This window comes from Pongo pygmaeus, chromosome 8, assembly GCF_028885625.2.
Source record: "Pongo pygmaeus isolate AG05252 chromosome 8, NHGRI_mPonPyg2-v2.0_pri, whole genome shotgun sequence".
Lineage (NCBI taxonomy): Eukaryota > Metazoa > Chordata > Mammalia > Primates > Hominidae > Pongo > Pongo pygmaeus.
The window spans coordinates 79,317,185-79,342,616 of record NC_072381.2 but is presented as its reverse complement, the minus strand read 5'-3'; the positions used below and the strand labels follow the sequence as shown (position 1 = coordinate 79,342,616).

The window sequence follows — 25,432 nt, the reverse complement described above, 5'->3', positions numbered from 1 at the left end:
AGAGATGGGGTTTCACCATGTTGGCCAGGTTGGTTTTGAACTTCTGAACTCAGGTGATCTGCCCACTTCGGCCTCCCCAAGTGCTGGGATTACAGGCGTGAGCCACCGCACCCGGCCTCATTTTTTAAAAATATGGTGTAATACTGCACCAGGCATGGTGGTATTTAACCAACCTTGATGTCCTAGTGGCTTAGCTAATTTCTATTCACCCTGATGTAACTCAGGCGTCACCTACTCTAATTCTAACAATACCTCTGCATCCCTCCTACAACCAGAATGAATTCCTTATTCCTCCCTGGTCTCTGCTACTTACTACATTTTGCTTGTATTTGTTTTTCTATGTGTGTTTCCCCCATTAGATTCTAGGTTCTTTGAAGGTATTTATAGTTCTGAATATAACACACCTGGCCCTTAAATATATGAATTAATGACCCTCATCCAGATTATTTAATGACTAAGGACCAGTACTGTTTTGTTTTTAGTCTGAAGCCTAGAAAGACTTGAATTTTAGAGACAACTGTTTTGGCAAGAGACTGACAAGGGCTTCATTTTAAAGTATTTTATTTTTGAATTTTAGCTTTGAGCAAATCTAGGTATTCAGAATACCCATATGCACAACCAAAAAAACAAACAAACAAAAAACAACAAAACAAAAACTAGGCAGCTGAAAAAAAAAAAGAGACTAGAAAACAGCTTAATATGGATTATCTGCCAAGGGAACAAATGAATCTGAAAATAATGCACAGATTTGGAGTGTAGCTTGATGCCAGTGTACGCAAAATCTAGGGTAAATTGTACAGGCAATAAAATTCAGGAAAAACTTAAGTTTTTTATTTAGGAAAGATATTAACTATAAGAAAAATAAAGTGCCACACAAAAGAGAATGATATGTAAATAGGAGACACTTCCCACTGGATGGCTCACAAAGGCAGGCAGTGTAACAGAAATAGTATCTTATAATCTAAAATTTTGAGTTCAGGTTCTTTTTTTTTTTTTTGAGACAAGAGTCTCACTTTGTCACCCAGGCTAGATTGCAATGGCAGGATCTCAGCTCATTGCAGCCTTGACCCTCCCAGGCTCAAGCAATCCTCCCATCTCCGCCTCCCAAGTAGTTGGGACTACAGGTGCCCAGCAAAAGTTTTTTTTGTTTTCTGTTTTGTTTTTGGTACTGGTAAACACGGAGTTTTGCCATGCTGCTCAGGCTGGTCTCGAGCTCCTGAGCTCAAGTGATCTGCCTGCCTGAGCCTCCCAAAGTGCTGAGATTACAGGTGTGTGCCATTATGGTGCACAGCTCCCCCTTTTATTATGAGATAGGGTCTCCCTCTGTCACCCAGGCTCAAGTGCAGTGGCGAGAACATGGCTCACTGTAGCCTCAACCTCCTGGGCTCAAGCGATCCTCCTGCCTTAGCCTCCCCAGTAGCTGGGACTATACACGTGCACCACCATGCCCAGCTGATTTTATTTTTTTGTAGACAGGGGTTCTCCCATGTTACCCAGTCTCAAATTCCTCGGCTCAAGCAATCCTCCCACCTCGGCCTCCCAAAGTGCTGGGATTACAGCTGTGAGCCACCATACCCAACCCAGGTTCTTTTTTGACTATCACAAGCTGTGTGAACCTAGATGCCAAGTCACAGCTGAGCTAAACCTCACTTTCTCTGCCTACCATAGAAAATTACTACCATATATTCTCTTCCTTATATTTATTTCTTCTTTTCAACGTTTCATTCCCCTGTGCCATCTATCTGTAATTTTAGTAGAAAACATAAATATTAGATCTAAAAGGTCTTGTAAAGGAGCGGGGACAGGTAGGTGAATTGATACTGACACACATAAGTCAAATGAAAACTAGTGTTATGAGAAGCAATACCTATGAGTTAGCAGAATAAACCCGTCAAAAAAAGGAAATTCTGGAGAGGGGAGAAAAGGGAATATGTGACTTGAGTTCCTGACTTTCTAGTTCCCAATTCCAGTCTGAGTAAAGTTCAGCTGTACTTTCTTGAAATGGATGTACCATGACATTGCCTGCTGTATCATCACAATACTCACACCCTTTTAAAACTTAATCTACTTTACATCGTTTCCATTTTTGCTTCCTTCTCATCTGTAAGTTAGACTTCTCAAAGAGTTGTGTGGATTAATAAATTAATATATATCCTGAAAGCATTACACAAAATAAGAGAATACAATCTATTTTCCTTATAAAGCTAACATTGGAAATAAAATAATGCACATGAAAATATTTTGGGAATGATCAAATTCCCAAAATTAAATTCTAATTCTAGTAAAATATTACTATTATACTGAGGAATAAAACTCTAATTCTGAGATTTTAAATAATATGACCATGCTTCAGTAAGATTATGCAATTAAGAAAAAGAATAAATCAATCCTATGATCTTATTTTGATTGGAAAAAAGAAACCAGAAAATCTTTCTCAATGGTAACTAGTGATGGCTTAGAGTCTACAAGCATAATTTCACATACTTTAAATTCATAGCAGCAGCTATGAAAATTTAAAAGGAGACTGGCAGATTTTTCAGCATATGATCATAGCAGATTTGGGACCAGGAAAGAACTACTGCAGTGACTTATAAATGTTTTTAATCTGAATATTGCAGAATAGCTCATACTTGGGCCAAATTTCAGTCAAAATAACATGTTCCTGAACTCCAAGGACACATTTTCAACACATCAAGTTTCGCAACCAATTTTTACAAATGAAGAGCTCCTTTTCTAAATAGCAACAGATATGTACTGGGGTAATTTATGGGACCTTAATAAGCATGTTTCATTACTATTTTTGAAATTATAGCTATATAAAATCATATAGGTAGGTAACGGAATATTTAAATAGAATACAGAGCAAAATTACTGAATATTAAAACATGATACAGCAACTTTATATTAAAAATAATTTTTAAAAAACAAGGAAGTATATTGACTCTGCTTTAGCCGCTGGTTCCTCTTTTCTTGTTGTCCATCCTACTATCGAGGCTTCAGCTTAGCTCTACTATTGCAAGCTGTCACTTTTGACTTGAAATGGAATAAAGCCAAATATTACAAAGCCAAATATTACAAAATAGCTGTTTCCTGTTCTGGCCTGGTCTCCTAGACCACCCCACCCCCAGGCTATGCCTGCCCATGGATGCTCATCCTACCAAGCCAATAATCTACCAGTAGTCAGTTCATAGTTATGTATTTTTAATACTTTTGGCACAGTATATATGCTACAACTGTTCTCACTTTACTGATTTTATGTCAACAAGGCACCTCTAAATTTTAATCAAATGTTAAAATGAACGCAAAGTGAAATGGAAAAGGGAGATGCATATGAAAACTCAGGGAGTAACTAACTGGGAAGGTGTTCGACGCCTGTCAAAATATAATCCAGAAACAGATATAGAAAAAGAGAGTAGCCAGGCGCAATGGCTTACACCTGTAATCTGAACACGTTGGGAGGCCGAGGTGGGAGGATTACTTGAGGTTAGGAGTTCGAGACCATCCTGGCCAACACTGGTGAAACCCTGTCTCTACTAAAAATACAAAAAATTAGCCGGCCGTGGTGGCTCGCACCTGTAGTCCCAGCTACTGAGGAGGCTGATGTGGGAGAATCACTTGAACCAGGGAGGCGGAGGTTGCAGTGAGCTGAGATCACTCCAGCCTGGGTGACAGAGTGAGACTTCATCTCAAAAAAAAAAAAAGGGAAAGGAAAAGGAAAAAGAAAGAGAGAATAGAAAGTGCTGAGTAAGTACTATTAATCCAAATGATCCTGGTTTTCCAATTCTGCAGAACATGTGATTTGCATCTGGCACTCTAACTGAAAAGTTCTTTTAAGATAAACCTAGCTTTAGTTGAATGCCTCTTATACTAAAGACTAAAATAATTAGGGATTGATTCGTTTAATGTTGACCAGAAAAGGCTGTTTTTTCACCTTTAACAAGTTCACAGAGCTAGTGTACTCACTGCTACAAAGGTCATTTAGTCTAACTCTTTTATTTAATGCTTAGGGGACTTCCAGACCTTAGTATTATAGCTACAAAGTGTCTTCCCAGAGCCAAACAAAGAAAAATAATTTTGTACCTTATTGAATATCACTTCTACTTTCTGAGAGAAAAATAACTATCAGCAACAAGTAGAGTACACGACTTTCCCCCGTGGAAAAAAGGTAAGGGTGTGCTGTAAAGGATACCACCACAATACAGTTTTGTAGTCATCTTTTCTAATATCATTTTCTTAAAATAATAGTTTAAGAAGTCACAATGAAATCTTACCTACTTATTCTTCATAAAAAGTGGGAGAAAAAAAAACACTACTACAAAAACGTGTTCTATTATACACTGTCTATGGGTTATATTGAGAGTTGAAAAAGTTTGTTTAGCACCAGCTGGAGAAAAAAATGCTAAGAGTTCTAGGGAAGACTAGTAAGAAAGATTGTTAAAAGTAAGCAGCAGATGGTGGCAGAGAAATAGTCAATGAGTGTGTGAATGGTAGGAAGAGAAAGGAGTTTCAAATATCCACCAAAAAGGTTTAAGATACCATTTATGAAAAGGGAAATTTACAATATGTCTCTTATTGAGCAGTTTCTATACTATAAACTCTATAATGTATCATTTCATTTAATCTTCCTAACAACCCTGAGGTAGACAGTATTTACAGTTGAGGAAATCATTTATTCAGAGCAGTTGAGACTTTCCCAATGTGAAATAGCTAACAAATGGTAAAGGTAAGATTTGAAACTAAGTTTGCTTGAACTGATGTCAAAATTCATGCTCTTTACCATTATGCTATAATGAATCTCTAAAACAAAAGGCTCTAGTGAAGACCCAATCAATTAGCTGCTTCTGATATTTACAATAACCAACATGCCATTGTTACACAGATAATTTTATTACTCTCCTGAGAACTGTGCTTAGTGATCTTTTCCTCTTTTATCTGACCCCACACCATGTGTATCCAGCATTAATTCTATTCATAAACTCTCTTCTTTAGCTAGGCTGACATTCTACTGTCCCCTAAAATACCTCATCACCGATTATGCTGTTCCTCCTGGCAAATGTCTGGATTACCATTACCACCGCCACCACCAACCACCCCACCAACCCCACCTCATCCTTTCACTTCCATCTCTCTTCAGGTGAAACCCATTAAGTTGTATCTCTTACTTCTTTAACCACTACAGTCTTTATTGACTTCTCCTATCTTTGTATTTCTGAAGTTTTTACTTCAGGCTCCTTAAATCCAGTCTACTTCAAGGAAGTCATTTTTTATGTCAGTTTTTATCATAGATTATAAACTTCTTGAAAATAAAATAAAGATCATTACTTAGAAGACTTTTATCAACTTTAAAAAATCATTAAACAACTAGCAGGGAGCCATGAAATTGGTAAAAAGTAATGCCAGAACAGTGACATGATACCAGGAAAATGACAAATCTGAAAGGAACTGTAGGACAAAAATAATTATGGAAGTATACTAATAAATACTGTACCAGGTCAAATTCCCATTCACACTATAGAAATGTTACATTTTTAAAATAATCTAAAGTGATCTGTCTGTACTATAAGCTGAAGTGAAGGTAAAGTTTGAAAAAGGAAGTCCCTTCTCCACCATACAAAGCACTGTAACAGGAAGTTCTGTTTACCTCTTTCTGTAAACTATTAGCAATATCATATTACCCTGAGAAATAAATCTGCTTATAAACAAACCTCTATCAACAATATTTCAAACTTTGTCAGTGGACCACTTATGTCAAATATTTAATTCAACAAAGTACAACATTTGTCTAGTAACGACCAAACAACTGGTTAAATTGTTCACCTTGGCTGACTAATGGCTAAAATTTCACCTTATTTGCATTAGTCCATCCTGGTTGTGAATCAATTCCAAATGCCATAGGACAATAACACAAATTTAGGAGAAAAAAAAAATACATGTCTCTGGTACACTCTACTCCCTAAACTACTGCTAACTTACCCTAGGCAACTGTTTGGGCTATTTTTAGTAAAACAGATGTGTTGAGCAACAATTACCTTAGGGATATTCAGAAACCACAACCAATAAATTTATATGATCAACGATGAAAGAAATATGGGTTAAAATGGATTCAAACTGGAAAAACTATCATTGAAAGACTACAGAAATAGATAAACAATCTGGCACAGTACAGACACATTCATTTACTAGACAATGTGTGAGTCTTCTCTGGTTAAGTCTTTAAGCAATCTTTAGTCCAGGTACTAAGAAAACACTCAGGTTTGTTCTACCCATTCCCTTCAACCAGCAATTCACAGCACAACAGTACTGTATTTAGTATTTAGTAAAGTACTATAGTTCAATGTCTATACTCTACAATGATAGAACTGTAGTATTAATAGTCTTATCTCTAAACTTTATCAGCTCATTATGATACAGAACTGTTTTTTTGTTTTTTTTTTTGAGACAGAGTTTCACTTATTGCCCAGGCTGGAGTGCAATGGTGTGATCTCGGCTCACCGCAACCTCCGCCTCCTGAGTTCAAGTGATTCTCTTGCCTCAGCCTCCAGAGTAGCTGGGATCCAGAACTTCTAATGGAATTATTCCTTCAGGTCTAGGATTTATGATTCTACCTTATTTTAGGGAAAACACCTCATTACTACAATGAATTTTAATATACTGTAAGATAAACATGGGGTATAATTTCGGACAAGCACATTCCGTATCAAATCTCTAACGGTTTTAACTAGTGACCTTTATTTCTTTATTACATTTAAAAGCAAAGAGGAATGTGATGTCTAAAAATACTGGACTAACAAGCCAGACCAAGCCAGGTTAGTTGGTATGAATCATGTACAACTTTCAGGTAACAAATAATCTCTTCCACATCCTCTGTGAAGCAACCCCAACCTGAAAACTGTAGGTGTGTGCATGGCCAGTAGCCAAAATCCATGATAAAATGATTTCAAAATCATGCTAAAAGTTAAATATTTCATTTCATTATCAAAATTTTTATGTGAATGTGATCAAAACTGTTATCAAAATTTAATGGAAAGTTTTTTTGAACTTCTATAATCATACTCCAAAGTAAAGCAACAATACCACAGAGATAATAGTAACAAAAAAAACTATATATATATTTTTTTGAGATGTAGTCACACTCTGTTGCCCAGGCTAGAGTGCAGTGGCACGGTCTCGGCTTACTGCAACCTCTGCCTCCCAGGTTCAAGTGATTCTCCTGCCTCAGCCTCCCAAGTAGCTGGGATTACAGGCGCCCGCCACCATACCCGGTTAATTTTTTTTTGTATTTTTAGTAGAGACTGGGTTTCACCATGTTGGCCAGGGTGGTCTCGAACTCCTGACCTCGTGATCCACCTGCCTCGGCTTCTCAAAGTGATGGGTTTACAGGCGTGAGCCACCGGGCCTGACGTAACAAAAAACTATTAAAAGTACCTTTAAGAAGCAATAATTTGTTTTCTCCTCCTTCTTCCCAGCTAGCTAAAAAACACAGTAGAATCTGCAGATTTCCCCACTACTTCCTCTCCCTTTTCCCTTCCCCCTACTTCAAAGAAAGTTAAGTGTAGCCAGGCATGATCAGGAAACCTAAAAGGAGGAAGTAGAAACTTATTTGTGTGCACAGGGAAGGAGAAAGACACTTAACAATATCAGGGCCTGTTGCTTCAGTGGCCTAATTAATATATATCCATTATACTCTCTGAAAACGTTGGTTCAATTTCTCTTTTTAGTCATGTTTCTTTCCAAAATACTAAAAACTGTTATCTATACTGATTGCATCCTGGAATACCCAACTAAATGTCACCCAAAAATCTGACCAGTGCCGGGCGCAGTGGCTCACAACTGTATTCTCAGTACTTTTGGAGGCCGAGGCAGGGTGGATCACCTGAGGTCAGGAGTTCAAGACCAGCCTGGTCAACAAGGTGAAAACCCATCTCTACTGAAAATACAAATATTAGCCGGGAGTGGTGGTGCACACCTGTAATCCCAGTTACTCAGGAGGATGAGGCAGGAAGAATCTCTTGAAACCGGGAGGTGGAGGTTGCGGTGAGCTGAGATTGTGCCACAGCACTCCAGCCTGAGCAACAGAAAAAAAAAGAAGAAGAAGAAGAAAAAAAGCTGACCAGGTTAACTAACTTAATTTGCTATCTGATATTCAATACATTCAAATCATTCAAAGAGTGGGCTTCAAACCATTACTTAAAAGTGAAAGGACTTGTATTAATCCTGACTCATCTGTTTCCTAACCACTACCTTAGTTTATCATTCTGATTTAATGAAGAATAAGGCTGTGCAACTTGTAAAGGAAACTAAAGAAAAACATACTGCTACTGAATAAAATGCTGAGAAATCAAGGATAAAGGTGGTAGACTGGGAATTCCCACTGAAAACATTTAATTAGATTCACAGCAAAGCATCATTTGTGGAAATTTTAAAAACTTACATGTACCTACCACTCTAGACTAAAAAATAATATACACAAAGGCCATTTCCAAAGAGAATTTTCCCCCACCTACTTAAAAAGTTTATAAAGGATAATTAGCATCCATATTAAGAAACTGCCTCATGAAATTTTAAAAAATGAGAAAGAAATGAGCTCAATTAAAAAGCTTATTCAAGTGTACCCAAACTCCCTTTGACTTACAGAGGGTTACCCTAAGGTTGAGATAGGTCAAGGCACTATTTACAAAATTTATGCCAGTAACAGCTGCCATTTTAAGAAGCTAAGGAATTTAATGTACTGCTTGGACAACTGGTTAGAAAATAATCAATCTGGTATAAAGCCATTCTAATTACACAAACTCTAAATTTTTTTTCTTCTTTCTAGAACATTTCTGTATTTCACAAGATGTATTTAAATAAATTAACCATCTTAGGTATCTGTAGTAAATTTTCATTCAAAATAAGATAAATGTCTATCATTTACACATGGGAGAAAATATTTTTATATTTATAACCTGATCTTATTAAAAAACCCTAACTATAAAAACGCACATAGATAAGCTCTGCTATAAACCAGCACTTAGTCTAAAATTCGTAAGAAATTCTAAAACTAAGGTATGCTAGATCCTAAATCAAGTGCTCTCATGTTAATTCCTTCTGATTTCTTTGAACTCAGAATTCACATTTTTCAGAAACACAATGGTTAAAATGTCAAGTCAATCACTTCACTTCTGGAAGATATGGCATCCTTCTAGGCCAGAGGGTGACTTAGTATATATACTAGCAGAGCAGATTAAATAGCTTACTAACAGAGACAAACATACAATTCACCAAACCTCTTAAGACTTTAGCTCTTACGCCTCTGAAACTGTTTTAAAAAAAGTTAGGGTACCCCCCCACTCTCCCCCTAGCATATTCTTTCAATCATTGTAATTTTCAAAAACATGTCAAGTTTTAGGCCACCTGGCAAGAGTTTATTTTTAAAAGTAATTTCTACATAACGATTTCACTTCTCTAAACCAAATCCAAGCTGAAACTTGGTTCCAAACGTGCTAATAATACAACCACAGAATTAAAACATTAAGATTTGGAAGGTTCCTTTGATTTCACCTAGATTCACCTACTCTAACTCTCTCTAACTGACTGGGGGAAATGAAATGATAAGGTCTGTAGTAAACTAAATGGTATTCACAATTAACAAAATAAAACCCCAGGGAAAAGCTCCAACACCTCCACTATTAAACTGGGATTTGCTATGAAATAAATATTATAAACAAAGAACAAAAGCTAACAATACAAAAAAACTAGGTCCTTTAAAGAAACAAGAAAAATCAAGTGGAAAGACAAGAGCACATCTATATAGACTTCAAAACATGAAATAATGTTTACACTAAGTGAACTATCATCTCATTTTGGTGAACCTAATAGAACTATTCTAATTCCCTAAGTATTACAAATCCATGCACAACAAATCACTGCTCAGTAACACAAGCTCTTGTTCTCTCCATGGAAATAACAGCTCTACATTTTATTTTTGAAAAACAGTAACAAGTCTGAAATAAAATAGTATTAACTTTTTACCTCATTAGAAAAAATTTAAACTGGTTCACTCATCCTTTCTTTCCATGCAATTACTGTATTATTTTAAAACATCTGAGTAAAAAGAAATCTATAATATATACATTTAATTCAACCTAAAATCTAAATATACAAATGAAGGCCGGATGTGGTGGCTCACGCCTGTAATCCCAGCACTTTGGGAGGCCGAGGCGGGCAGACCACTTGAGGTCAGGAGTTAGAGACCAGTCTGGTCAACACTGTGAAACCCCGTCTCTATTAAAAATACAAAAATTAGCTGGGCGTGGTGGTGTGTGCCTGTCATCCCATCTGCTCTGGAGGCTGAGGCAGGAGCATTGCTTGAACCCAGGAGGCGGAAGTTGCAGTGAACCAAGAACGCGCCACTGCATTCCAGCCTGGGTGAAAGAGTGAGACTCCATCTCGGGGAAAAAAAAAAAAAAATACACACACACACACACACACACACACACACACACACACACACACACACACACAAACTTCTGTGAGCTTTACTTATACCTGAAAAAATTAACTGGTAATTTCAACAATCTTAAAAAATATTTAGCTTAATACTTTGGATGAGTTTCTTCACATAATTAAAATCTAATAGTCAACTGGAAAATGTTTTACTAATTAAATATATTTGTATTTAAATTGCAATAATGGAGAACTGAAATTTATAAATAAAATCATTCAATTATTGACAATCTAAAAAAAATTTCCCCTTAAAAAAAAGAACTATTATGCTAAACTGATAGGTATACCTAAACACTAATCTCATTTAATTATATTAATTTACCCAATTCTTAACCTTTAGCGCTGAAGACAATTTATACTAATATTTAACCAATTATTTTCTAATAATGATTATTTAGAATGTCAGATACTTTATTTTATTTACTTCTGTATTCCTTGCAACAGAACACTGCCTGGCTCATAGTAGGTTCTCAGTATATATTGTTAATTGAATAAATAAATCGTTTATCCTATAAGCAAAATCGACTGACTGCATTCATTGGGTTTTTCGCACAACTAGAAGTTAGATGAAATGATGTTTAAAGAATGTCTGAATATCAATAAAGTTTAATTAACCGTTAATTTTAAAAAGTAATCTAAAATTTCTTACCTGGTAGGGCTGAAAGGCACTATCTTCAGTTAAAAAATCCAGTTGCTTATCTACAAGGAATTCTACTGCAGTGACTGAACTGGGTATACTTCTTTCAACCAGAGGTTTGAAAGTCTGCCAAGAAAAAAAAAATTTCTAATGATAATTTTCTGGGTAGTATCCTGAAATTATGAAGGAACACACATCAATACAATGTATCAATGTCATTATCACTACAGAGTCTTGGGATACCTAATATTAATTTTCATATTATAAACTAATGCTTTTATCTACACCATAAGGTATTTGTGTTTATTTAAAAGGAACAAACTAGATCTACATGTGATATGGACATATTTGAGTATACTAAGTCCCAACTGTTTACTTTTAAAAAGGGATGTAATAAAATATGCATGTGTGTAAAAATGTCTGCTTACAAAAAGAAATTGCTTTTGAAACAGTAAACTGGGTTGGAGAGCATATTTACCCCCACCTTTTTTTTTAAACTGTATTATTTCTTATTAAAGAGAGTAGTTATTATTTCAATGTACACTTTTTGTCTAGCTCATTCACATTAAGCAGGATTTTAAATGATCAGGAAGTAACTGGTCTTTTAACTCCACCCCTTGCACTCCCACCCCTGCCCCTGCACCAAGCACAGATAAAAATCCTGCAGCTTCGGTGAGAGAAGCATGGAGGAAGGGAGTAGAGAAAGAGTCCGGTAAGAAGTACTACACAAAACTCTACTTTGCAGTCAAGTCCAAATCTCCACTACTTCTTTTAAAAAAAGTCAATCCAAGGTCATTTGATTCCTTTAAGAAGATACCTTTAACATATGAGATTTCACTCGTATCTTGGGTGGGGATGACAGGGACAGAGCCAGGGGAGGAAGAGGAAGGAAATAGGGATACAATATATAAATTTCTTTATGACTATCACACTCACTTTCAAAGTAGATGACGATTAAATAAAACACAAGTGTCTTATATTCATGGTACTGTTCTAAAAACTTGAAAATGAAAACAAAATTCCACCATTTTAAAAACACAGCTGCTTTACTATGAAAATTTTTTTTAACTGGAAAAAAGTTTGGAAAACAGAATTAATAATCAACTCAGTTTCTAAGTTACCTATATCACATGGAGAAATCTTTCTAGCTACAGGGTAATGTGTGTTAATATTTCCACACAAAACAAAGCTTTTGGCATAGACAGTACAAATTACCAGGCATTTCAAAATCATTGTGTTTCCCCTTTCTTTATTCTGTCTTAAAAAATATATAACATCTTGTTAATAACAATAAACATACTCCAAGGAAAAACTTCAAGATGTTTGGTTTGGAGTGGCTTTTAAGGAGTTAATTTCTATATTTAAGAAATTCCTAAGAGGAATTTCAGGTTGACTCACTGCAATCTGTAACAATGTTTCAAAGTTAAAAATTTAATATTAAATTTAAGCAAGTCTTATTTCTACGCTATCTACATCATGAAGTTACAAATAATATTTTTTTCTTAATTAAAAAACAGGAAAAAATTCTCTTACATTCTCACTTATTTTCAATATTTAAGATTAGAAAATCTAGTCACAATAACATCCTCTCTCCCATATCCTAGGCTAACCTTTTAAGCACTCTATTATTTATCAAAATTATTTTTATTTGGGTGAGAAATCACATTTCAAAATAGAAAATCCTCACATTATTTAGCTATTTCCTTCTACTGTTATCATTTAACACTTTTCAATTACATAAAATCCTATTTATTATTTTACTTAACAAGTGACAAAAAGTTTGTAAGAAATTCAAGAGCACTCATTGTATTTAGGCTTTAAAAGTGTCCACCACTACGTGACCAATTGACATGAAATATGTAACATAAACAGGGATATTCGGCTGATCCCTACTGTAAAAAATGTTTTTTCATATTATATCTGTCAGTTTAGTTTTTAAGTAAACTAGAAAACACTGGCATCTTCTCAAGAGGACTTTTAATCCTTGAACATTATCAAATGATCTATTTCTTTTCAAACAGTACCATGTCAGGTCAACTCATGAAGGTTAACAAAAAGGTCCACAAAAGGTATTATCTAAGTGGCTAAAGATACAATTCAATTAAGTTAGGATTTGAAAAAGAAGTAAAGTTCTCCTTCTGGAGTGCCTCTTTCTTACGCAAATAATACAGGTGGCTTGCATTTCCTATGAGACCTAGTCATTTTATAATATGAAAAACATTCTTCTGAAGAGAGCTCTCTCCTTTTCAAGGTAGGTCAGAGTTCTAAGGGTAAATTTCAACAAGCCGACCTATGATTTAAATTATTCTAAGTTAATTTGAAAAACAGATTTCTAAGCTAAAAAAATTCTCACGTTTTAAGATGTCTCATTGAAAGCCAAGTAAAATTTGGCTACCAGAAATCTAAAAACTAGCTGACAATGATCAAATTTGAATACTCTTACAAGAACATGAGTACTTATAATCATTTACAAGTGGAAGTCCAAAGTATATCATGCTTCTTAAATAGCAAATAAAAAGTGCTGATAAATACTTTTATAGTATTTGTTAAAACAAATGTTTCAATATTTATTAAATGAGCAACAGTGAGTATGTGTGACTGCTCTACTTTAAGGAAAAATGAAAGGCAAACAACATATGAAGTGATATTAAAATACACCCCGGTTTTTTTAACTGGCAAAACAACCATGTATGTATTGCTAATTTTTGTATTAGTCTAGTATATTTCAAAGGAACATTATAAGTTTAAAAATAATAAAAAACATATTTAAATAAAAACAAATAGGTCCTACAGCTGGTATGATGAATTTGTAGTAAATAGTTCATGGGTCTAGGTGCGCTGGAACGTAAAGAAACTAGAACTCATGCATAACTAATTCAACACTCTAAAGATATATCATTCTATGAGTAACTTCCACAGCCTAAAGGGAAGCAATGAGCTAACATCTGATGAAAGTCACAGTAGAATATGGCCCTAATCACAAAAGACTATTATTCAAATACTCTAAAAAGCCTTTGAAAACCAAAATGAAAATTACTAACACTAAATGTTCAGTTGAAACAAAATGCTTTTTCAATTTTATTAATGGAGTGAAAGTGTTTTTTAAGGTCATTTATCAGTGTTAAACATACTTTAAAAATAGTCTACAGCCAAAATAAATATAGTTGAGAGCCTGCATTTCTAGTAGGGCCTACCAAACTATAGGAAGAATGCTTAGAACAACTGTATCCTGTTTGGGGCTCCATGCTGCACCACATTCCATTCACATGAGGAAGAGGCGAACAGATGAGCCCTCCCCGAAAAACATTTTTAAAATAAATCAGCTACAGCTCTTAAACACAACTCAGCTGCTCAAACAAACGATGTTAAAGCTCACCATTTCATATTTAACAGGAAATTCAAGAAGCTTATGTCTGCAGTCTTAGTTTCTAACAATCTCCGGTTAACAGTTAACAATTCCAAGTTAAAAAAAAAAAAAAAACAAAAAAACAGGCTTATTAACTGCAAAAATACTAATATAAATCTCACCAAAGGTAAATACTAAAGCAGAAAACAACCTAAGCAACATTTTAGAAGTTAAGATTTAGTCTACCAAAAAAAAAAAGGACTGGAGTGACTTGAAAGAACAAAGTCCAAATTCCCACCCAAGCAGGTCTATTGAAAAACACGATACTGTTAGAAAACAAGTCGGGGGTGGGGAAGGGAATAACCAAAAAAAACCTTACAAAACAAATACCCCCACTTCCCTTGGAACACTAGTCTGAAAACTCTAATTTGAAGCACTTCTGCCATAATACTTTAAACAATTAAACTCGTTTTTTAATTAACATTTAGTTATTAAATTACTACAAACACAATAAACCTTTTTAAACAAATGAAAGTTAAAAATTCTTAAAACTAAAAACATTGAGGCCAGATCTTTTATAAAAGGCAGTGACCTTAATTTCTCAGGCTGAGAAGAAAAACCAAATGTAAATTAAGACAAAAGAAAAAGGAAGCAGAAAAATACAAACCGTACTTTGTTCTTGAGAATTTTAAAGTATCTTTAAATCTCAGAAATCCACAACAAGGCTTTAAAGGTCAGCAAGTATTTGCTGAAATTTCCATTTTGTTCTGGAAGAGTATCTAGTGTAAATACTTCTTTAGTCTTCAAAAATCACAGGCAAATGGCTCTCAAACCAAGCATTTCTGAGCTCACTTGCAGCGGCGTCATTGTATAGGAAGAAAAGCCAAGACCACAGAACGAAGCAGGAGCTGTAACTTAACAAGTCTCCGACGAGCAAATGACGATTTTCTGTCTGCTCTGGCTCAGCCCTGGCAGTGATGAGGATTACAACTCGCTCTTTGTCATCAGCACTGTGGTGTTAACGACTAAGAAATCCTGCAGCTGAAGCACTACTGCATCCTCCGATCTGGGTCAGGATAATTTCTCTCGAGGTCGCTTACATAACCAGTAAGATACTCCAAATAAAGAGAACAGCCATCCATCAGCTGGAGAAAGCCTTTCCCACTGTACTCTGTCTGCGTGGAAACACAGTGCAGTAGCTTCCAACAGTGCAGACACCCAAATGAGAACGAGTACTTGGCTTAGGGCACACTGAGAGAAGGGAAGAGGCGGTGCTCTGTAAACTGTAACTAATCCCCCGTCACAGGTGCTGATGGAGTCACTTCCAGCACGAGTCACATTACTGGTGATTACTCATTTGGCTGCGGCCATAGAGACTGGCTCATAATTTTAACAACAGACAAAGACAGACTAGTGGCGAGACTGAAAGCTCAAGTTTACTGTCTCCTTCATAAAGCAAATGCAAATACTAAGTTTTTGCTTTCCAGATTTACCAAGGTGAGAAAGTGCAGAAAAGAAATAACATGTGACTCTCTCAAGTTGGCAAAAATAAAGCATCAAATATACTTTGTATGTTTTTGGGCACGATTTATTTATTAATATAACCATTTTGCCTTAAAAATATTAAAAACTTCAAAATAAATCAATTAAAAATATTTTTAGACAATCTCAACAATCTCATAGGCATTTTACTAAAAAAAAACTGGTAATATTTATTTTGGTAGATTTGAAAATATTCCTCAACAATTTTCACTCATTACAAAAAACAACTTAACCTAGATACTTCTAAGATACAATTTGAAAGCATAAAATGCATTTCTCAGATTGTTATATAGTCTCTTAACATCTATCTAAATTCTAGAGTTCTTCTGTCTGATGTTGTCCAATATGGTAGTTACTAATCATATGCGGCAACTGAGCACCTGAAATGTAGTTAATCTGAATTGAGATGTGTGATGTACAAAATACACATTGAATATAAAAAATAATTAAGATGTATCTCATGAATAATTTTATTTTGATATGCTAATATTTTGACATATTGGGTTAAATAAAATACTGTAAAATTAATATACCTATGTTAAGATTTTGATGTAAAGACAATTTAAAATCACACATGTAGCTCGCATTTTATTTCTACTGGACAAGAATGCTCTAATAGTAAGTTCTCTCTTTATTTTTTGGAGGACGTAGTCTTGCTCTGTTACCCAGGCTGGAGCGCAGTGGCATGATCGCAACTCACTGCAACCTCCGCCTCCTGGGTTCAAGCGATTCTCCTCCCTCAGCCTCCCAAGTAGCTGGCATTACAGGGATGCACCACCACGCCCAGCTAATTTTTGTATTTTTAGTAGAGACAGGGTCTCACCATGTTGGCCAGGCTGGTCTCAAAAACTCCTGACCTCAGGCTATCCACCCACCTCGGCCTCCCAAAGTACTGGGATTACAGGTGTGAGCCACTGTGTCCAGCCTTTTTTTTTTTTTTTTTTTGAGACAGGATTTTGCTCTGTTGCCCAGGCTAGAGTGCAGTGGCGCTATCTTGGCTCACTGCAATCTCTGGCTCCTGGGCTCAAGCGATCCTCCAACCTCAGCCTGCCATGTAGATGGGACTACAGGTGGGCATCACCATGTCTAGCTAACTCTTTGTATTTTTTGTAGAGACAGGGTTTCACCATGTTGCCCAGAATGGTCTGGAACTCCTGAACTTAAGCGATCCACCCACCTCGGTTTCCTAAAGTGCTGGGATTTCAGGCATGAGTCACCCTGCCAGGCCTTATAGTAATTTCTTGTTTCATAGTGGAGACTTACGTGATGATATGAGACTGACTTTGGCTACTCAATAAATCAAAGAGCAGAGATGGGATGGAATATAAATTTGTGGCTCTATGTAAAACATCAGGTTATGTCTATTAATTTGTCAGTATAATTAAATTTTAACCTTTAGAGCATCCAGTGAAAATTTGCAAGTTTCTGACTTAGAGAAGGAAAGCTGGCCATATACTTAAGTCAACCACGCTTCTGTATTACAATTTAATTGAAATGGTTTCAGTTTTATTGTAGAAATTACACGATGAAATAGAGGAATTATATATGGTAACATGCACTGAAACTTTAAAAATACACTTGTAGGTGCAAGAAAATATTTAATCTATTTTAAAAAGATGTATGTAAACAGTCTTTCTCTTTTTTTTCTTTTCTTTTTTTTTTTTGGAGACAGAATCTCACTGTTGCCCAGGCTGGAGTACAGTGGCACGATCTCGGCTTACTGCAACCTCTTCCCCTGTGGGGATTCAAGCAATTCTCCTGCCTCAGCCTCCAGAGTAGCTGGGACTATAGGCACGCGCCACTGTGCCCGGCTAAGTTTTGTATTTTCAGTAGAGACAGGGGTGTCATCATGTTGACCAGGCTGGTTTCAGATCCCTGGCCTCAAGTGATCCACCCATCTCAGCCTCTCAAAGTGCTGGGATTACGGGCGTGAGCCACCATGCCCAGATGTAAACAGTCTTTTATTATAAATGTATCCCTATGGAGAAATCTCAATTTCAGTAAATCTAAAAATTCATGCTAATTAAAAAATAATTTTTTTTTAGATAGAGTTTCACTCATGTTGCCCAGGCTGGAGTGCAATGGTGCAATCTTGGCTCACTGCAACCACTGCCTCCTGGGTTCAAGCGATTCTCCTGCTTCAGCCTCCTGTGTAGCTGGGATTACATGCATGCACCACAACACTTGGCTAATTTTGTATTCATACTGTTTTTTAAATACCACATACATAATCCCTTTAAATCTACTCCAGAAGTATCAATTTCATTTCACAGAAATTATCAGGTTAGCTACTGAAAAGAGGCCGGGATCAGTGGTGGGTGGATCACTTGAGGTCAAGAGTTTGAGACCAGCCTGGCCATCACAGCAAACCCCGTTTGTACTAAAAATACAAAAATTAGCCAGGGCATGGTGGCGCACCTGTAGTCTCAGCTACTCTGGAGGCTGAGGCAGGAGAATTGTTTGAACCTAGGAGACGGAGGCTGCAGTGGGCCGAGATCGTACCACTGCACTCTGGCCTGGGTGACAGAGCAAGACTCTGTCTCAAAAAAAAAAAAGAACCAAGAAAAACTACTGAAAAGATATTTTCAATTTAGTATATGATGAACTCACACTTATAAAAAGAATGAAAAAGAGATGGGCAATGATTAGCCTAAGACTGTGAGTAAAATATGGCTTTATTTTACAGAACATATTGTGTAGAACACGCATGATACAAAAAGGTAACTTTATTTTTTGAGATGGAGTTTTGCTCTTTTTTGCCCAGGCTGGAGTGCAATGGCACAATCTCGGCTCACTGCAACCTCTGCCTCCCGGGTTCAAGCAATTCTCCTGTCTCAGCCTCCCAAGTAGCTGGGATTACAGGTGCACACCACCACGCCCAGCTAATTTTGTATTTTTAGTAGAGACAGGGTTTCACCATGCTGACCAGGCTGGTCTCAAACTCCTGACCTCAGGTGATCCACCAGCCTCGGCCTCCCAAAGTTGCTGGGATTACAGGTGTGAGCCACCGCTCCCAGCCAAGGTAACTTTAGAACGAAGTGTTTTTAATAACGCTGTCAAGTGGACATTAAATCGCATATAATCATCCTAATAATTCATTCACAATTAATCAGACATAAAATAAAAAGAACCTATGTAAATAAAAGAACTCACAATGTCATGTTACCAAACCAAAAAAAGCAAATGCTTAATACAGCTTAATATAACAAGCTATCAAATTTTAAGTACTTTAGTACATTTCCCCAATTTATTGTACATTAGAAAATTTCACAGGATTTATCTCATAATCTTGCATAAACTCAAGTTTGTCTACATTATATGATATAGACTTAAAAACAGCTATTTTTGCTTCTCAAGTACTTCAGTCCCTTACAGAATCATATAGCACACAGAAGTACACTTAGCTAAACCATACAATTGCCTCAAAAGTCATACATTCTTAGTAACACAAATGTACTCATTTTTAGTTAAAATTAATGTAATTAACAATACTGAAAAACCAAACATTCATTTTTAAAAAGTATTTCACACTACATCATGGTTGAATTAAAATAAGACTAGCTTCTCCATTACTAAAAATACTATAGAATCAATTCTTGATGCAAAGGATGCAGAGTTACAACTAGTTGGTAATAATGAATGCCTTTTAAATATTTAAAATGGGCTTGACATACATATATTTAGAGATTGGGTCTCACTCTGTTGTCCAGGCCAGAGTGCAGTGGAGCTATCAGCTCACTGCAGCCTCAAACACCTGGGCTCAAGCCATCCTCCTGCCTCAGTCTCCTGAGCAGCTGGGACTATAAGTAAGTGCCACCACATCTGGCTAATATAAATATATTAATGTGACTGGTCTGGTATTAATTGGTCTGGTACTCTGGTAAATTTTTAACACAAACAAAAATAATGAAGTAATGACATAGAGAACCCACTTGGTATCAAGCATAAATTGCTAGGTTTTACTTCAAGTCTCCTTAATGCACTCCTGTTCTTAGAACTCATTAGAGAATGGTAGATCCCACCTTTCACACATTTTAGTCCTTTAAATTTTTTTTTTTTTTTTTAGTCCTTTAAATTGATTGTTCTTATGGCTTATACCTTCTTTACTAGACTGAGGTAAAAAGGTGAAAAGTTAGTTAATTTTTCTTTCTTTTTGCTGGGAGGTGGGGAGGGGAGTAAAAGGCCTTTTTTGGCTGCTAAACCAGGCTAGGGGAAGAGGAAACTACTCCAGTTACTGCCCAGAAATACACATCTCTAACTTCCTTCCTTTTTAGTTGGTTTCTAGGTTACAAGCTGAATAAATCAACAGAGGTCAGAAAGTAAACAGAGGCTAAAAGGAAGGCAACACTGCCTGCCTACCCAAAGAAAATCTACTCCTTTCAGTAATGTGAGAATCTTATATGTACAATTTTAAGAGTTGAAATAAACAAGGATTTTGGTTCCATTTATCTTGGGCCATGAAACGAATACACCTCTCATCTTTATACATGTGGAAGCCTAAACAAACCACTGGATTTTTAAAAATTATACAGACTCAAAAACAAAAAAGCAAAAAACTCTTACAAGTTCAATGATCTAGCAATATAAATATTTTTAAAGACATATGGGTGGAAAAAAAGATGAACAACAATAATAAGAGGAATTCAACTTGACTGGCCTTACAAGAAAGCTGATTATAATTCATTAAAGTATTTTTCAATAAGCCATAGTGTAAAATCTATGAAAATACATAAAAATGTAACTCCTACATCATTGTAATGTCCAAAGGATTAAGTTTTTAACAGTAGGTCATACGCAGTGGTTCACGCCTGTAATCCCAGCACTCTGGGAGGCGGAGGCCAGGTGGATCACTTGAGCCCACAAGTTTAGATCAGCCTGGGCAACATGGTGAAACCCTGTCTCTACAAAGAATAAATAAAAATAGCCAGGTGTGGTGGCATACACCTGTGGTCCCAGCTACTCAGGAGGCTGAGGTGGGAGGATCGCTTCAGCCCAGGAGCCAGAGGTTGCAGGGAGCTGAGATTGTGCCACTGCACTCCAGTCTGGGTGACAGAGCGAGACTCAGTCTCAAAAAAAAAAACAAAAAAGTTTTTAACATTAATAACTCCATGCAGATCTTCTATGCAATGCAAAACTTGTGTAACACAGTTTCAAACCTTCAATAGTCTATGATTTCTACAAGGATTTCTAGTAGATACGGACCTTAAGACTTTTTTAACTCTGCTATCTCCAGGAAACATTGTAGCACATTCATTCAATCAATAGGTATAAAATGGCTTCTATGTGCAAGGCACCATGCTTTGGGCCAGGATATGCAATAGTGAGGAAAAGACAACCAAATTCTTACCCTAGCAGAGTATTCAGTCTTTTATAAGAGAACAGAATACAGTAATCATACAAATCAAGTAGCAATCATACAAGCAGACATAGTGGCATGCCCCTGGAATCCCAGCTACTTAGAAGGTGAGCTGAGAGGATGGCTTGAGCCTGGGCAATAGAGCAAGACCCTGTCTCTAAAAATATAGGTATTTTTCAAAAAGAAATACAAAATTTAGTCCTATTACTTTAATGTTAGAAATACTCTCATTTTTACAGATTAAAAAAATGGACACTCAAGAGTTTAAGTGACTTTGCTTGTCAAAAATCTTGTTTATAGAAGTGCTAGGACCAGAACTTGGATTTCCTAATTCACAGCTGAATGATTTTTACATCATAAGATGGTGTGAAAGCATTGTATTTATTTTCATGCTGGTTGGCATGAGTGGCAGAGAGCAAAGTGTTTTGCCATCTGCTGAATTAAACTTTAAACTTTGAACGTTGAATGGAGAAAAATGACGCCTGTCTAGAAGAAACTGCAAAGTCACAAAGTACAAAGTAAAAGAAGTATGACATAAGTTTATATATTTTTAATTTGCTTTACTGACATACGTCACCTTTCACAAAGGAGAAATAAGCAGGATTAGGAGGAAAAATCAATTCAACATAAAGGGTTTTTAAAGCTATGTTCAGAAAAAGAACATTGGGGAAGATGATAAAACACCAATATTTGGAAGAAAGAAAAGCTTATTTAATTACTTTTATTTCTGTCAAGAAAAAGTGATTTTACTATGGAAAATATAAACTAGAGATTAAAAATAAAACTAAAGATTAAATGATATGTAGACGATCCTTTTTGTTTCCAAAAATAGTTTTCTTAACAAGTAACATAATTATATTTGAGAAAATTTGTAAAATAAATGCATGAAAAAGATCCCATATTCTTATCCCTAGCGAACCCAGCCAGTTAACTATTTAAACGCACTTTCAGCCCTTTTTTTCCTCACAACCATATTAGTTATCAACATTCAGGATACACGCAAATTTTAAGTTGCTCATTTTATTTAATAATCTTCTCATGTTCTCACATTGCGATCATTTTAACTACTTAAAAAATAGGCATGAGTTTATTAAAGCATTAGTTTTATTATTCATTCTCTTAATGTTGAATGCTTAAGCTGCTTGCAATTTTGTATTATAAACAATACTATGAACATCTTCATGCTTTTAGTAATTAAATATCATAGATTAAATTATATGTTAGAATACTAAATTGGTAGGTACAAGCTCAGAGCCATTTACTGGCAGTCTTTGAAAAAAATCATGGCATTGCCAAGACATTAGAGATAGGCAGTTGAGGCCGGGCGGGGTGGCTCATACCTGTAATCCCAGCACTTTGGGAGGCCGAGGCGGGCGGATCACAAGGTCAGATCGAGACCATCCTGGCTAACACGGTGAAACTCCGTCTCTACTAAAAATACAAAAAATTAGCCGGGCGGGGTGGCGGGTGCCTGTAGTCCCAGCTACTCGGGAGGCTGAAGCAGGAGAATGGCGTGAACCTGGGAGGCAGAGCTTCCAGTGAGCCAAGATCCCGCCACTGCACTCCAGCCTGGGCGACAGAGCGAGATTCTGTCTCAAAAAAAAAAAAAAAGACCAGCCTGGCCAACATGGTGAAACCCCAACTCTACTAAAAATACAAAAATTAGCTGGACATGGTGGCAGGTGCCTATGATCCCAGCTACTCAGGACGCTGAGGTGGGCATGGGGATTACAGGTACCCACCACCACTACGCCCCAGCTAATCTTTGTATTTTTAGTAGGGACAGGGTTTTGCCATATTGGCCAGGGTGGTCTCCTGACCTCAGGTGATCCACCCTCCTCAACCTCCCAGTGCTGGGATTACGGGCTTGAGCCATGGCACCCTGCCAGGAAACCAATTTTAATTACATATGTAATTAACAGTAGTCCCACAAAATATGAGACTCACTGAAGAGTCAGATATTGAAGCTTATACAGTATCTGAAGCTATGGAAGGACTAGAGGCCTGGGGCCTTTTTTTTTGAGACAGAGTCTCGCTCTGCTGCCCAGGCTGGAGTGCAGTGGCACGATCTCGGCTCAATGCAAGCTCTGCCTCCCGGGTTCATGCCATTCTCCTGCCTCAGCCTCCCGAGTAGCTGGGACTACAGGCACCCGCCACCATGCCCAGCTAAGTTTTTGTATATTTAGTAGAGACAGGGTTTCACCGTGTTAGCCAGGATAGTCTCGATCTCCTGACCTCGTGATCCGCCCGCCTCGGCCTCTTAAAGTGCTGGGATTACAGGCACGAGCCACCGGGCCTGGCCAAAATAGTAATTTTTTTTATTTTTTATTTATTTATTTATTTTTTATTTATTTATTTATTTTTTTAAATCAGTGTTGACCAGGTTGGCCTCGAATGTGTAGCCTCACCTCCCTGAGTGCCAGGGCAACCGGCCTGAGCCATCGCGGCTCCCAGAAGCTCGGGGCTTTTAAGGGTTGGTGTCTACGCAAGTTATACAAAATGGAGTGAGAGGAGGAAATACATGATGAATAAAGATAGTCTTGTTATGCAGACTAAAGTCTCTCAGGTAATAACAGTTGTCTGCAGCAGCCCTTTCCCTGATACAGGTAACTTTTACTAAAGTAGATTTCCTTTATAGATGGGTAAATTTCTTTGACAAAAGGGCAGCTTTTCAGAATTACTCCTGTGTCTGCAGATTCTCAGAATAACTAGCTCAAAACATGGCAAAAAAAGATATTTTGGGGATGGTACATTCTGGTCTCTTACCAGAATATTTTGGGTGGGGTATCTTGAGCCAACAATGGATAATCAGTATAATGAAAATTTTTAAAATACAAATTGACCAAGTAAGAGCAAAATATATTCATTGAGAGTAATTTGCATTTCATTTTATTTTATGTATTTTTTAATTTTTTGAGACAGAGTCTTCCTCTGTCTCCCAGGCTGGAGTGCAATCATGTGATCTTGGCTCACTGCAACCTCCGCCTCTTGGGTTAAAGCTATTCTCATGCCTCGGCCTCCCGAGTAGCTGGGATTACAGGTGCGCGCCACCATGCCTGTCTAACTTTTGTATTTTTAGTAGAGATGGGGTTTCGCCATGTTGGCCAGGCTGGTCTCCAACTACCTCAGGTTATCTGCCCACCTCGACCTCCCAAAGTGCTGGGATTACAGGCATTAGCCACTGCACCCAGCCTGCATTTTAATAAAAACAAAAGTTATTGGGTTAATAAGATTTGAAACTAAGATTTAAGGAACTTGACTTAAACAAAACTTTTATCAAGACAACCTACAATAGGTAAGTCAATGAAATACAGGCTGGATGATAATTACATATCTGCAGTGGGTTAAAGAGTACTGATTAATAGGCCAGGCACAGTGGCTCACAGCTGTAATCCCAGCACTTTGGGAAGTTGAGGTAGGCAGATTACTTGAGGTTGGGAGCTTGAGACCAGTCTTACCAACATGGTAAAACCCTGTCTCTACTAAAAATACAACAATTAAAAGAGAATAATAATAATAATAATAAAATTAGCTAGGTGTGGTAGCGCATGCCTGTAGTCCCAGCTACTTGGGAGGCTGAGGCAGGAGAATCGCTTGAACCCAGGAGGCAAAGGCTGCAGTGAGCTGAGATTACACCACTGCACTCTGGCCTGGGCGACAGATGAGACTCCGCCTCCAAAAAAATAAAAAAGCAAGCAAACAAACAAACTAAAAAAGAGTACTGATTAATAGTACTGTTGCCGAGCATGTAATCCCAGCACCTTTGGGAGGCCGAGGTTGGGAGCTCAAGACCAGCCTGACCAACATGGAGAAATCCTGTCTCTACTAAAAACACTAAATTAGTCAGGCATGGTGACACACGCTTGTAATCCCAGCTACTTGGGAAGCTGAGGCAGGAGAATCGCTTGAACCCAGGAGGCAAAGGCTGCAGTGAGCTGAGATTACACCACTGCACTCTGGCCTGGGCAACAGACGAGACTCCGTCTCCAAAAAAATAAAAAAGCAAGCAAACAAACAAAAAAAGAGTACTGATTAACAGTACTGTTGCCAAGCATGTAATCCCAGC

At 37.0% G+C, this 25,432-nt stretch overlaps 1 protein-coding gene across 8 annotated transcripts in view; it reads right to left on the bottom strand.

The window, feature by feature from the left end:
• JMJD1C (jumonji domain containing 1C) overlaps positions 1–25,432 on the bottom strand; it is a 361,700-nt gene that overhangs the window by 86,300 nt on the left and 249,968 nt on the right. For 6 of the 8 annotated variants that reach the window (XM_054436434.2, XM_063669935.1, XM_063669933.1 and 3 more), the window contains one exon: positions 11,135–11,248. Coding sequence is in view for 3 of the 8 variants with exons in the window: in XM_063669933.1 (XP_063526003.1) it covers positions 11,135–11,248 (114 nt within the window). In the remaining 5 variants the exon portion in view is untranslated. Of the gene's footprint in view, positions 1–11,134; positions 11,249–15,140; positions 15,723–25,432 lie in introns of those variants that run through there. The other 2 variants (XM_054436436.2, XM_063669937.1) reach the window with 1 other exon arrangement.